Raw genomic sequence first — 12114 nt, 5'->3', positions numbered from 1 at the left:
CGGGTCAGTTGTCAGTGGGTCAGTTGTCAGCGGGTCAGTTGTCAGTGGGTCAGTTGTCAGTGGGTCAGGTGTCAGTGGGTCAGTTGTCAGCGGGTCAGTTGTCAGTGGGTCAGTCGTCAGTGGGTCAGTCGTCAGTGGGTCAGTTGTCAGTGGGTCAGTTGTCAGTGGGTCAGTTGTCAGTGGGTCAGTTGTCAGCGGGTCAGTTGTCAGCGGGTCAGTTGTCAGTGGGTCAGTTGTCAGTGGGTCAGTGGGTCAGTGGGTCAGTTGTCAGTGGGTCAGTTGTCAGTGGGTCAGTTGTCAGTGGGTCAGTTGTCAGCGGGTCAGTTGTCAGTGGGTCATTTGTCAGTGGGTCATTTGTCAGTGGGTCATTTGTCAGCGGGTCATTTGTCAGTGTGTCAGTTGTCAGTGTGTCAGTGGGTCATTTGTCAGTGGGTCATTTGTCAGTGGGTCATTTGTCAGTGGGTCAGTCGTCAGTGGGTCAGTCGTCAGTGGGTCAGTCGTCAGTGGGTCAGTCGTCAGTGGGTCAGTCGTCAGTGGGTCAGTCGTCAGTGGGTCAGTCGTCAGTGGGTCAGTCGTCAGTGGGTCAGTTGTCAGTGTGTCAGTGGGTCATTTGTCAGTGGGTCATTTGTCAGTGGGTCATTTGTCAGTGGGTCAGGTGTCAGTGGGTCAGTCGTCAGTGGGTCAGTCGTCAGTGGGTCAGGTGTCAGTGGGTCAGTTGTCAGTGGGTCAGTCGTCAGTGGGTCAGTCGTCAGTGGGTCATTTGTCAGTGGGTCATTTGTCAGTGGGTCATTTGTCAGTGGGTCATTTGTCAGTGGGTCAGTTGTCAGTGGGTCAGTTGTCAGTGTGTCAGTGGGTCAGAGGGTCAGTTGTCAGCGGGTCAGTTGTCAGCGGGTCAGTTGTCAGCGGGTCAGTTGTCAGTGGGTCATTTGTCAGTGGGTCAGTTGTCAGAGGGTCAGTTGTCAGCGGGTCAGTTGTCAGCGGGTCAGTTGTCAGTGGGTCATTTGTCAGTGGGTCAGTTGTCAGCGGGTCAGTTGTCAGCGGGTCAGTTGTCAGTGGGTCAGCGGGTCAGTTGTCAGTGGGTCAGTTGTCAGTGGGTCAGTTGTCAGTGGGCAGTGGGTCGTCGGCGGGTCAGTTGTCAGTGGGTCAGTTGTCAGTGGGTCAGTTGTCAGTGGGTCAGTTGTCAGTGGGTCAGTTGTCAGTGGGTCAGTTGTCAGTGGGTCAGTCGTCAGCGGGTCAGTTGTCAGTGGGTCAGTCGTCAGTGTGTCAGTGGGTCAGTTGTCAGCGGGTCAGTTGTCAGTGGGTCAGTCGTCAGTGGGTCAGTTGTCAGTGGGTCAGTTGTCAGTGGGTCAGTCGTCAGCGGGTCAGTTGTCAGTGGGTCAGTCGTCAGTGGGTCAGTCGTCAGTGGGTCAGTTGTCAGCGGGTCAGTTGTCAGTGGGTCAGTTGTCAGTGGGCAGTGGGTCAGTTGTCAGTGGGTCAGTTGTCAGTGGGTCAGTGGGTCAGTGGGTCAGTCGTCAGTGGGTCAGTTGTCAGTGGGTCAGTCGTCAGTGGGTCAGTTGTCAGTGGGTCAGTTGTCAGTTGTCAGTGGGTCAGTTGTCAGTGGGTCAGTCGTCAGTGGGTCAGTTGTCAGTGGGTCAGTGGGTCAGTGGGTCAGTGGGTCAGTGGGTCAGTGGGTCAGTCGTCAGTGGGTCAGTTGTCAGTGGGTCAGTTGTCAGTGGGTCAGTGGGTCAGTGGGTCAGTGGGTCAGTGGGTCAGTGGGTCAGTCGTCAGTGGGTCAGTGGGTCAGTGGGTCAGTTGTCAGTGGGTCAGTGGGTCAGTGGGTCAGTTGTCAGTCGTCAGTGGGTCAGTTGTCAGTGGGTCAGTTGTCAGTCGTCAGTGGGTCAGTTGTCAGCGGGTCAGTTGTCAGTCGTCAGTGGGTCAGTTGTCAGTGGGTCAGTTGTCAGTGGGTCAGTTGTCAGTGGGGCAGTTGTCAGTGGGTCAGTGGGTCAGTGGGTCAGTTGTCAGTGGGTCAGTGGGTCAGTGGGTCAGTTGTCAGTCGTCAGTGGGTCAGTTGTCAGTGGGTCAGTTGTCAGTCGTCAGTGGGTCAGTTGTCAGCGGGTCAGTTGTCAGTCGTCAGTGGGTCAGTTGTCAGTGGGTCAGTTGTCAGTGGGTCAGTTGTCAGTGGGGCAGTTGTCAGTGGGTCAGTTGTCAGTGGGGCAGTTGTCAGTGGGTCAGTTGTCAGTGGGTCAGTTGTCAGCGGGTCAGTTGTCAGTCGTCAGTGGGTCAGTTGTCAGTGGGTCAGTTGTCAGTGGGTCAGTTGTCAGTGGGTCAGTTGTCAGTGGGGCAGTTGTCAGTGGGTCAGTTGTCAGTGGGCAGTGGGTCAGTTGTCAGTGGGCAGTGGGTCGTCGGCGGGCAGCTGGGCCCCAGACTGCAGTGCGTGGCGGACCCTCTCCCAGAACAGCCCCCTGTGGCCCCGGGCCCCGCTCCAGCTCAGGTACGTGCGGCTCCTCATCAGCTTCCTCATCCTGAAGAACGGGCTCAGCTGATTGGACGAGAGCTCCTCCAGGAACACCAAGATCAGCACGTCCTTCTGCTCGTCCAACAGACGGAAACTGCACCAGAGACGAGGACCAGGTCAGAGAAACCACATCTTCATCCTTTTATGTGACATGAAGTTCACCCATAACCAGAGGAACCGTGTGTGAAGAGGAGCAGCACCTGGCCATCTGGATCTCACGGGAGCACCACTCACTGAGCAGGTACTGGTGGCTGATCACACACAGAGTCTTCCTGCTGCTGTAGATGGCGTCCACCATGTTCTCCATGATGGCTTTCCCTGGACAACAGCACAGTTTTTGTCATTTTTTGTCACATTTTTTGTCACATTTTTTGTCAATTTTTTAATAAAATTGTCATTTTTTTCTCATTTTTTTTGTCACATTTTTGTCATTTTTTAATAAAATTGTCATTTTTTCGTCATTTTTTCGTCATTTTTTCGTCATTTTTTCGTCATTTTTTCGTCATTTTTTCGTCATTTTTTCATAAAATGTTGTCATTTTTTGTCACATTTTTGTAAAAAAAAATGTCATTTTTTAATAATTTTTTTGTCATTTTTTGTCATTTTTTAATAAAATTTTGTCATTTTTTGTCACATTTTTGTCATTTTTTTTGTCATTTTTTTGTCATTTTTTAATAAATTTTTTGTCATTTTTGTCACATTTTTGCCACTTTTTCATCAATTTTTCGTCACTTTTTTGTCACATTTCGACCAAGAGCAAACTGAGCGTAAAATAAACATCACATGCTTTATATAGTTATACACCAGTTAGGGATGCACCGATACCGACACCAGTATCGAGTATCGGGCTGATACCACATGCTTGTACTCATACTCGTACTCATTCATGAGGTCCCGATACCAGAAACCGCTCTCAGCTGAGGAGAGAAGAAGCAACAAACTGTAGAATAGTTTAGTGTAAACACAATAATCCACATAGAGCTGACTTTATTACAGACTGCGCTCTCTAAACCAGAGTCTGAGCTGGATTTAACCAGAGCTTAATGTTGTTAGAGCTGCAGCGTCTGCAGTGTTTACAACATACAGGCTAACGATGCTAACTCGCTGCAGCGTCTGCAGTGTTTACAACATACAGGCTAACGATGCTAACTCGCTGCAGCGTCTGCAGTGTTTACAACATACAGGCTAACGTTGCTAACTCGCTGCAGTGTTTACAACATACAGGCTAACTCGCGGCTAGCAGTTTGGGCCATTCTGACGCCGTTTTATGCCCAGGGGTTTATTCATCTGAAAAACTAACCCAGCGACTAAAAAGTCCTCAGAAAATCCAACTTAAAGACATACAGCATGTTTATATTGAGGGAAAATGAGCTGCAGCAGAACAATGAAAACGCTGTAGCTTCTCGCTAAGTTACTACAAACACACGAGAAAATCTACAGGAGCTGAAGTAAAGACGAAAAGAGACCATTTAAGTAACATCTCAATACTATTGTTAAATAAAAACACATAAATGAATAAAGCTCAGGCATTGGGAACTTTAGGACATGGGCTTTTCTGTCTATGATGGACAGAGACATAAAAATAAATAATTATATTGAATGAAAATATAAGTAAATAAATGGCAATAGAACAATTCTAATATAACGGCTCTTAAATGTGTCGCCGACTTTACTTAAGGAAATGTACATGAGTAAATTAACTCATTACAAACCAATCTGCTGTGAAAAAGTAAGAATGTTGAAGAAAATGCCTTGTACTCGTATCGGTGTTCGGTATCGGCGAGTACTGAAATCCAAGTACTCGTATCGGTTTTAGAAAAAGTGGTATCGGTGCCTCCCTAACACCAGTGCTGTAACAATTTGCAGATCGGGGCCATCAGAGCTCCATCTGGCCCTCAGACTGTCCCAGTGATGGGTCTCGTTCCATTTGACTGAATCATGGAGAAGATCAATCAATCTGAATAAAAAACGTCACTGCGTCAGGTTATGTTCATGGCGAGCTAGCCCGGAGCACTTCCTGGTTAGCTCGCCATAAATGTAGAATTAAATGCTAATTTGCTATTACTGGATTTAATTCCAGAATATGAACTACTGCAACTGATTTTGGATTTATACATTGAGCAAAAATAACTGAGCGACCCTGATCAATGACCCAAAGTGTCCTACATTTTCGAAAAAGTGCTCAAAATGGTCTGGCCGTTCATTGACTGTTGACGTTAGAAACACAACATCTGCTACAGGAGACGTTGGGCCCATTTCTGGCATTGTCTTAAATGACTTGAATTGAGGAAATGTTTCTTGTTTTGAGCAGGTTTCACTCATTTAGACACTTTTCCTGATCGGACCAAGTTTGCTTTGCTTGTTTGAGGACATTTCAGACCAGTTCTAGGGTAAATCTCGCTTGAAATAAGAAAGTAAAATCACCAATGAGATAAGACCAATTTTCTTTCCCCATTGGCAAAGAAAATGACCTGAAATAAGGACGAAATGTATCGAAACGAGTCAGAAACATCTCAGAACAAGTGAAATAATCCGGGACAAATGCCCAAGAACTTCTTAACTAGTCACAACAACTAAAATTTGTATTATTGTGCTCAAACTGAGATGTTTATACTGATCTAGTTAAACACTTTTTGCCCTGTGGAGTCACCTGGTTGGAAGTCTCGGTGGTGCAGACACAGCTTCCAGCCCTGCCGTCCCTCCAGCTCGGGCAGCAGCTGTCCGTAAACCCACTCCTCGTCGTGGACGCTGTAGGACACAAAAGCGTCGTAGGTCTCGGCACAGCCCCGCCCCCTTTGCCGCCGGTGGTGCAGAAAGCCCCGCAGCAGGTAGAACCCGTACAGCAGATGGAAGCGCAGGAAGTGATGGATGAAGGTGGGGAGGAGCGTGAGCAGCACCAGAGCGGAGCTGCAGACGAAGCAGAAGAACCCCACAGACTCCCAGCACCAGCGGTAATCAAACTCCAACAGGAGCGCCCCCTGTTCAGACGGGAGGGACGCACACCTGTACTGATACGCTCCGCTCACAAACACCCGTCTGTTCCCGATGACCCAGTCGATGAAGTCGGCGTTAGAGCAGTTACAGACCAGCGGGTTCTCGGAGAGGTCCAGGTGTCTCAGTGAAGGGAGCGCCTCAAACACCCTCACATCTACAACGCTCAGATCGTTCTTCTGTAAGATCAGCGTCTGCAGCTGCGTCAGATTCGCCTCGGAGAGAAAGTCCACGGATCTGAGCTGGTTTTCAGACAGATCCAGAGTCTGTAAGACGGTGAGCGGCTGAAATAACTCTGGAACTGGAATCCACACATAGTTTCTCTTCACATTCAGATTTAGTAATTGTGGCGTAAAACGGAACATTTCTGAATCAGGAGCTTCCGTGAAACATTTCTCTATCGACAACTCTTTCAAATTGTCCAAACCTCGGAGGAAAGCGTTGGGTAAGATGGCACTCACATGATCACTGACAGTGAGAACTAAAGTCTGCAGAGACGGCAGATTGAAGATTTCTTGGCCGGACTGAGACCGAGCAGAAGAAGATCCGTTGATGAGAAAAGGAGAGTATTTCAAAGTTCTCAGGTTCGTCAGTCCGTCGAACGCGCCGTCCTCCACGAACGTCCCTCTCTCAGACTCAAACTCTAAATCCACCAGGCTGGACATGTTTCTGAAGACTCCCTTTTGGAGCTTCACGATGTTGTTGCCGTACGCGCTGACGGTCAACAAGTTTGGCAAACGGGCGCCAAAACTGTGACAAAAATGTGATAAAAATTTGTCAAAAAAGAACAAAAATGTTACAAAAACATGAACAAAATGTAGCAAGAAAATGACAAAAAATTGATGAAAAATTTACGAAAAAACGAAAAAAATGTGACAAAAAATGAAAAAAAAAAAGACCTCAATGTATTAAAAAAATGACAAAAAAATGACAAAAATGTGATGAAAATAACAAAAAAAATTCTAAAAATAAAAATGTGACAAAAAATTGAACAAAATGTAGCAAGAAAATGACAAAAAATTGATGAAAAATTGACGAAAAAATGAAAAAAATGTGACAAAAAATGAAAAAAAAGAGACAAAAATGTGACAAAAAAACAAACAAAAATGTGATGAATATTTGACAAAAAAATGACAAAAAATTTACAAAAAAAGACAAAAAATGTGACAAAAAATGAACAAAATGTAGCAAGAACATGACAAAAAATTGATGAAAAAATGAAAAAAAAAAGACAAAAATGTTACAAAAAAAACAAAAATGTGATGAATATTTGACAAAAAAATGACAAAAAATTGACAAAAAATTGACAAAAAATGACAAAAATGTGATGAATATTTGACAAAAAAATGACAAAAAATTGACAAAAAATGAGCAAAATGTAGCAAGAAAATGACAAAAAATTGATGAAAAATAACAAAAAAAAGACAAAAATGTGATGAATATTTGACAATTTTTTTTAAAAAATTTGACAAAAAATGACAAAAAATGTGACAAAAATGTGATAAATTGACGAAAAAATGACAAAAAAATGACGGAAAAGTTACACAAATGAGTTGAATCCCCAACAAAAAAATTATGGAAAAAACATCTGATGACGTGAGGAAAAAGATCCAAACAAAAGACAAAGCTTTTTCACTCTTTCACTATAACGGAGAATGAGATTCCGCTCGATGTACAGGACCTTCAGACTTTTGAGATGCCGAAACACGCAGCCGCTCAGCTCGGTCAGCTCGTTGTGGAAAAGGTCCAGCTCTGTCAGCGCCTGCAGCCCGGAGAAGTCCGAGCAGCGGAGCTTGTTGATGCGGTTCGTGTTGAGCGACAGGACTGTGAGAGTGGACATGTTCCTGACGACGTGGGGGACTCTGGTCAGAAGATTTGCCGCCAGGTACAGCCTCGAGAGACGCGTGAACGCCCGCGGAGAGGAGGACGCCAAGTCCAGCATCGGGTTGTCCGAAAGGTCCAGCTCCGTGAGGCTCGAACATCGGAGAAGCGCGGATTCGTTCAGCGCGGAAATACGGTTGGAGATTAGATTTAATTGTCGTAGGGTGTGAATCCCGCAGGCCAAGTCCAACAGAGTTCCATCTCCAATCCCTCGGAGATCAAGGTTCTCCAGCGACTCCAGGCTCTGGAAGATCAACCGGTATGTTCGAACGCTAAAATGAGTCTTCGTCAAGTAAAGATTGATCAGGCTTTTGAGAAAGGCTTTATCTGAAACGTCCCATTGGAGCTCAGTGTCGACGTAGGACAAACGAAGTGTCTGTAGATGTGGAAAGACGTCGGAGTGAACAGAGAACCTGCTCAGAGGAGTCGAGTTTAGATCTAGGTCGGTGATGCTCGAGGGAAATGGAAACTGCTCCGAATCAAACTCTCGGAGAGGGTTTTCCGACAGGTCTAAGGACTTTAACAACGGACAGAGTGAAAGTATGTTCACGATGTCGCTGACGCTGGAGAGATGATTCTGTGACAGTGATAATGTCTGCAGATTTGTCAGAGGAGCAAAGGCCAGCTCTGAAATATGTGCGATTCGGTTTTCACTTACATGGAGGACGGTGAGGTTGGACAGCCCTGTGAACATGAGCTCTGTGAGGTTCGTGAGTCTGTTCCGGCGCAGACAGAGCTCAGTTAAGGACGATAAATCTGAAAATGCTTCGTCCTCGATGTGAGAAATCTCATTCACGTCCAGGTTTAACAGGCGGAGTTCAGCGAGACCAGAGAAATCGCTCCGCTGGATCAGCTGGAAGTTATTGATCGACACGTCAAGACGCGCGGCAGACCTGGGAATGTCGGCGGGAACTCGGGATAGCTTTCGATCTCTGCAGTAAATTTCCCATTGATTTTCAGGGTCTACGGTGCAGTTGTGGAGAGAGAAGAGCCGCGAAGGACGAGGCAGAAGCAGCAGAACGAGGAGAGAGAACAGAGGCTCCATCTGTGAACACACAGGACACGGATACAGACCGACATGGGCCATGAGTGTGATTCTGAAATGGACTTTCCTTCATTATGCAGTGTAGATATGGACATTATGATGAATATGCTTTTATAAAAGAGAAAAAATATAATATATACTAGCTGAGGCCCGGCCTTTGGCCGGGCCTCGCTAGTCTCCACATTTAATATTCTGAGATTATGAGTGATTACAAAGAAATGTCCAACCCGTCACACAGTTCAGCTGTAGACCAGTGGTTCCCAACCCATTCCAAAAACTATGGCCACTACAAATGTGTAAAATAATGAATGCTAAAAATAATTTCAAACAAACTGCATTTGGAGTGTTTGATGCACCCGTGCTCCTTTCTTATAAACTACAACGACAATATTTTCGCTAAACTCGGGGAACAGGATTCAAGAGACAGTGGAATAATTATGGATAAATATTAGGGGTTCAGCTCTAACGGTTTGGTTCACGGTGCAGGACCCGTGGTTTGGTGCATCACGGTAGTGAACAATCAAAAAAGTAATGAGTAGGTTTTGAACTGAAATAACCTAATGATCGTTATTAGACAGTATATATAACCTTACAATGAAATTGGCAATGCGTTCAAAGCTGCTTTAGAATAAAATGTACCTCTGGGCTCACAATACGTGAAAGCAAAATAGAAAACAAATGGTCCAGCAGCAAAGCAAAAAAAAAGAAAAAAAACTACGCAGTGCAGGCCGTGCGCTCGTTAAGCGGTAGTTTCATTTTCGCTTTTACTCACACGGAGGATAAAACAGTCGGAGCAGCGCGTTTGATTAGAGGCTCGTGTTTGAGCAGGTTTTGGGCACGCACGCACACACACACACACATACACACACATACACACACACATACACACATACACACACATACACACACACACACACACACATACACACACATACACACACATACACACACATACACACACATACACACGAACACACACATACACACGAACACACACACATACACACACACACACACATACACACACATACACACACATACACACGAACACACACATACACACGAACACACACACATACACACACACACACACATACACACACACACACACATACACACACATACACACACACGCACGAACACACACATTGCCCTGTCCTCGGACAGCAGCACCACCAACCACGCACTCAGTACTGTCGCCAGGCTTCCTGGTGTTCCCAACCAGTCTCCCATCCCAGTCCTAACCAGGCACTTCCCTGCTTAGCTTCAAAGTCGGTATGGGAAATAAACATGGCGGCGCCCAGGCGGCAGCCATTGAGATTGCATTTTCTATAATAGATAAAAAAGTGACAAAAATCCAGCAAAAAAATGTCAAAAATCCAACAAAAAAAGTGACAAAAATCCATCAAAAAAGTGACAAAAATCCAGCAAAAAAGTGGCAAAAATCCAACAAAAAAGTGGCAAAAATCCAACAAAAAAGTGGCAAAAATCCAACAAAAAAGTGGCAAAAATCCGACAAAAAATGACAAAAATCCAGCAAAAAAAACCTACAAAAATCAAACAAAAAACCTACAAAAATCCCCCCAAAAAATGACAAAAATCCAACAAAAAAGTGACAAAAATCCAGCAAAAAAGTGACAAAAATAAAACAAAAAAGTGACAAAAATCCAGCAAAAAAGTGACAAAAATCCAGCAAAAAAGTAACAAAAATCCAGCAAAAAAGTGACAAAAATCCAACAAAAAAAGTGACAAAAATCCATCAAAAAAATGACAAAAATCCAACAAAAAAGTGGCAAAAATCCAACAAAAAAGTGGCAAAAATCCGACAAAAAATGACAAAAATCCAGCAAAAAACTGACAAAATTCCAGCAAAAAAAACCTACAAAAATCAAACAAAAAAGTGACAAAAATCCCCCAAAAAATGACAAAAATCCAACAAAAAAGTGACAAAAATCCAGCAAAAAAGTGACAAAAATAAAACAAAAAAGTGACAAAAATCCAGCAAAAAAGTGACAAAAATCCAGCAAAAAAGTGACAAAAATCCAACAAAAAAGTGACAAAAATCCAACAAAAAAGTGACAAAAATCCAACAAAAAAATGACAAAAATCAAACAAAAAAGTGACAAAAATCCAGCAAAAAAGTGACAAAAATCAAACAAAAAAGTGACAAAAATCCAACAAAAAAGTGACAAAAATCCAACAAAAAAGTGACAAAAATCCATCAAAAAAATGACAAAAATCCAACAAAAAAATGACAAAAATCCAGCAAAAAAGTGACAAAAATCCAACAAAAAAGTGACAAAAATCCAACAAAAAAATGACAAAAATCCAGCAAAAAAATGACAAAAATCAAACAAAAAAATGACAAAAATCCAACAAAAAAGTAATAAAAAAGTGACAAAAACACATTAGGGACATAAAAAGTGACAACAATGGCACAGAGGAGAGAATGGATTTGGTTTTGGCGTGTGGTAAGAGGTTAACAAAGCCGATACATTCAAGTACTATGACATGGGCCATGAGTGTGATTCTGAAATAGACGCTCCTTCATTATGTAGATATGGACTTTATGATGAACAGACTTTTATAAAACAGGACACGTTACTGACTCTCCTCTTTTTGGGAACTCTCCTGTCGCAAAAACATATACAAGTGGATCAATGATTACAATGTGTTCTCGTCATCAACACTGTAAAGTCACACTTCTGCTCCAGAAAAGGCTCCGGAAACAGGAGATCTTACCTGTGGTTCAAGGAGGATCTGTCTCCGCAGGTTCTGTGCACACGAATGACGCCTTCAGCTTTGACTGAAACAATCATCGTCGCTCACACGGCGCTCGCGGTTCCTCTGAAGATGGAGGAACTGTGTCTGAACCAACAGGAAGCAAAACTCCACAGACGCCGCTTCATGGAGCTCTGACCCATGTGACCCATGTGACCCATGTGACCGTGTGACCCATGTGACCCATGTGACCATGTGAGGGATGATTTTTGTCATTTTTTTGTCTATTTATCACATTTTTGTCACAATTTTGTCACATTTTTTTTCAATTTGTTTTCATTTTTTTTAATCATTTTTTCTCATTTTTTTATTCATTTTTTCTCATTTTTTTGTCATTTTTTGTCATTTTTTTTAATCATTTTTTGTCGTTTTTTTGTCATTTTTTGTAGTTTTTTTCATCAATTTTTTGTCATTTTTTTGCTACATTTTTGTCATTTTTTGGGAATTTTTTTGTCACATTATTTGTCTTTTTTTTTGTCAATTTATCACATTTTTGTCACATTTTTGTCACATTTTTGTCACATTTTTTTGTCATTTTTTGTCAATTTTTTTTCATTTTTTTTTCAAATATTTATCACATTTTTGTAATTTTTTTGTCACATTTTTGTAATTTTTTTTGTCACATTTTTGTCATTTTTTTGTCACATTTTTGTCATATTTTTGTAATTTTTTCCCACATTTTTTTTATTTTTTCGTCAATTTTTCATCAAATTTTTGTCTTTTTTTTTCCACATTTTTTTTCATTTTTTGTCACTTTTTCATCATTTTTTCATCACTTTTTTCTCACATTTCCATCATTGTTTTCGTCTCAGTTTTGTCGCTATTTTCACAGCTTTTTTCCCGAACCTTTTAGATTGGGGTAAAGCCAAACTGGAACTGTGTCTAAACCAACAGGAAACAAAACTCCACAGACCCATGTGAC

At 43.0% G+C, this 12114-nt stretch overlaps 1 protein-coding gene across 1 annotated transcript; it reads right to left on the bottom strand.

Moving 5' to 3' along the window:
- Positions 1-2258: 2258 nt before the first annotated feature.
- Positions 2259-11230, bottom strand: LOC306981597 (toll-like receptor 4; the record flags this gene model as incomplete). The annotated part of the gene is made up of 6 exons (XM_079581206.1): positions 2259-2588; positions 2695-2812; positions 5145-6235; positions 7162-8411; positions 11021-11042; positions 11154-11230. The coding sequence occupies 6 exons, from the start codon at positions 11228-11230 to the stop codon at positions 2357-2359; spliced, it is 2790 nt and encodes a 929-aa protein (XP_079437332.1). The 3' UTR covers positions 2259-2356.
- Positions 11231-12114: the final 884 nt, after the last annotated feature.

This window comes from Gobius niger (assembly GCF_951799975.1).
Source record: "Gobius niger genome assembly, chromosome: 22".
Classification (NCBI taxonomy): domain Eukaryota; kingdom Metazoa; phylum Chordata; class Actinopteri; order Gobiiformes; family Gobiidae; genus Gobius; species Gobius niger.
This window is presented reverse-complemented; position numbering and strand designations above follow the sequence as displayed.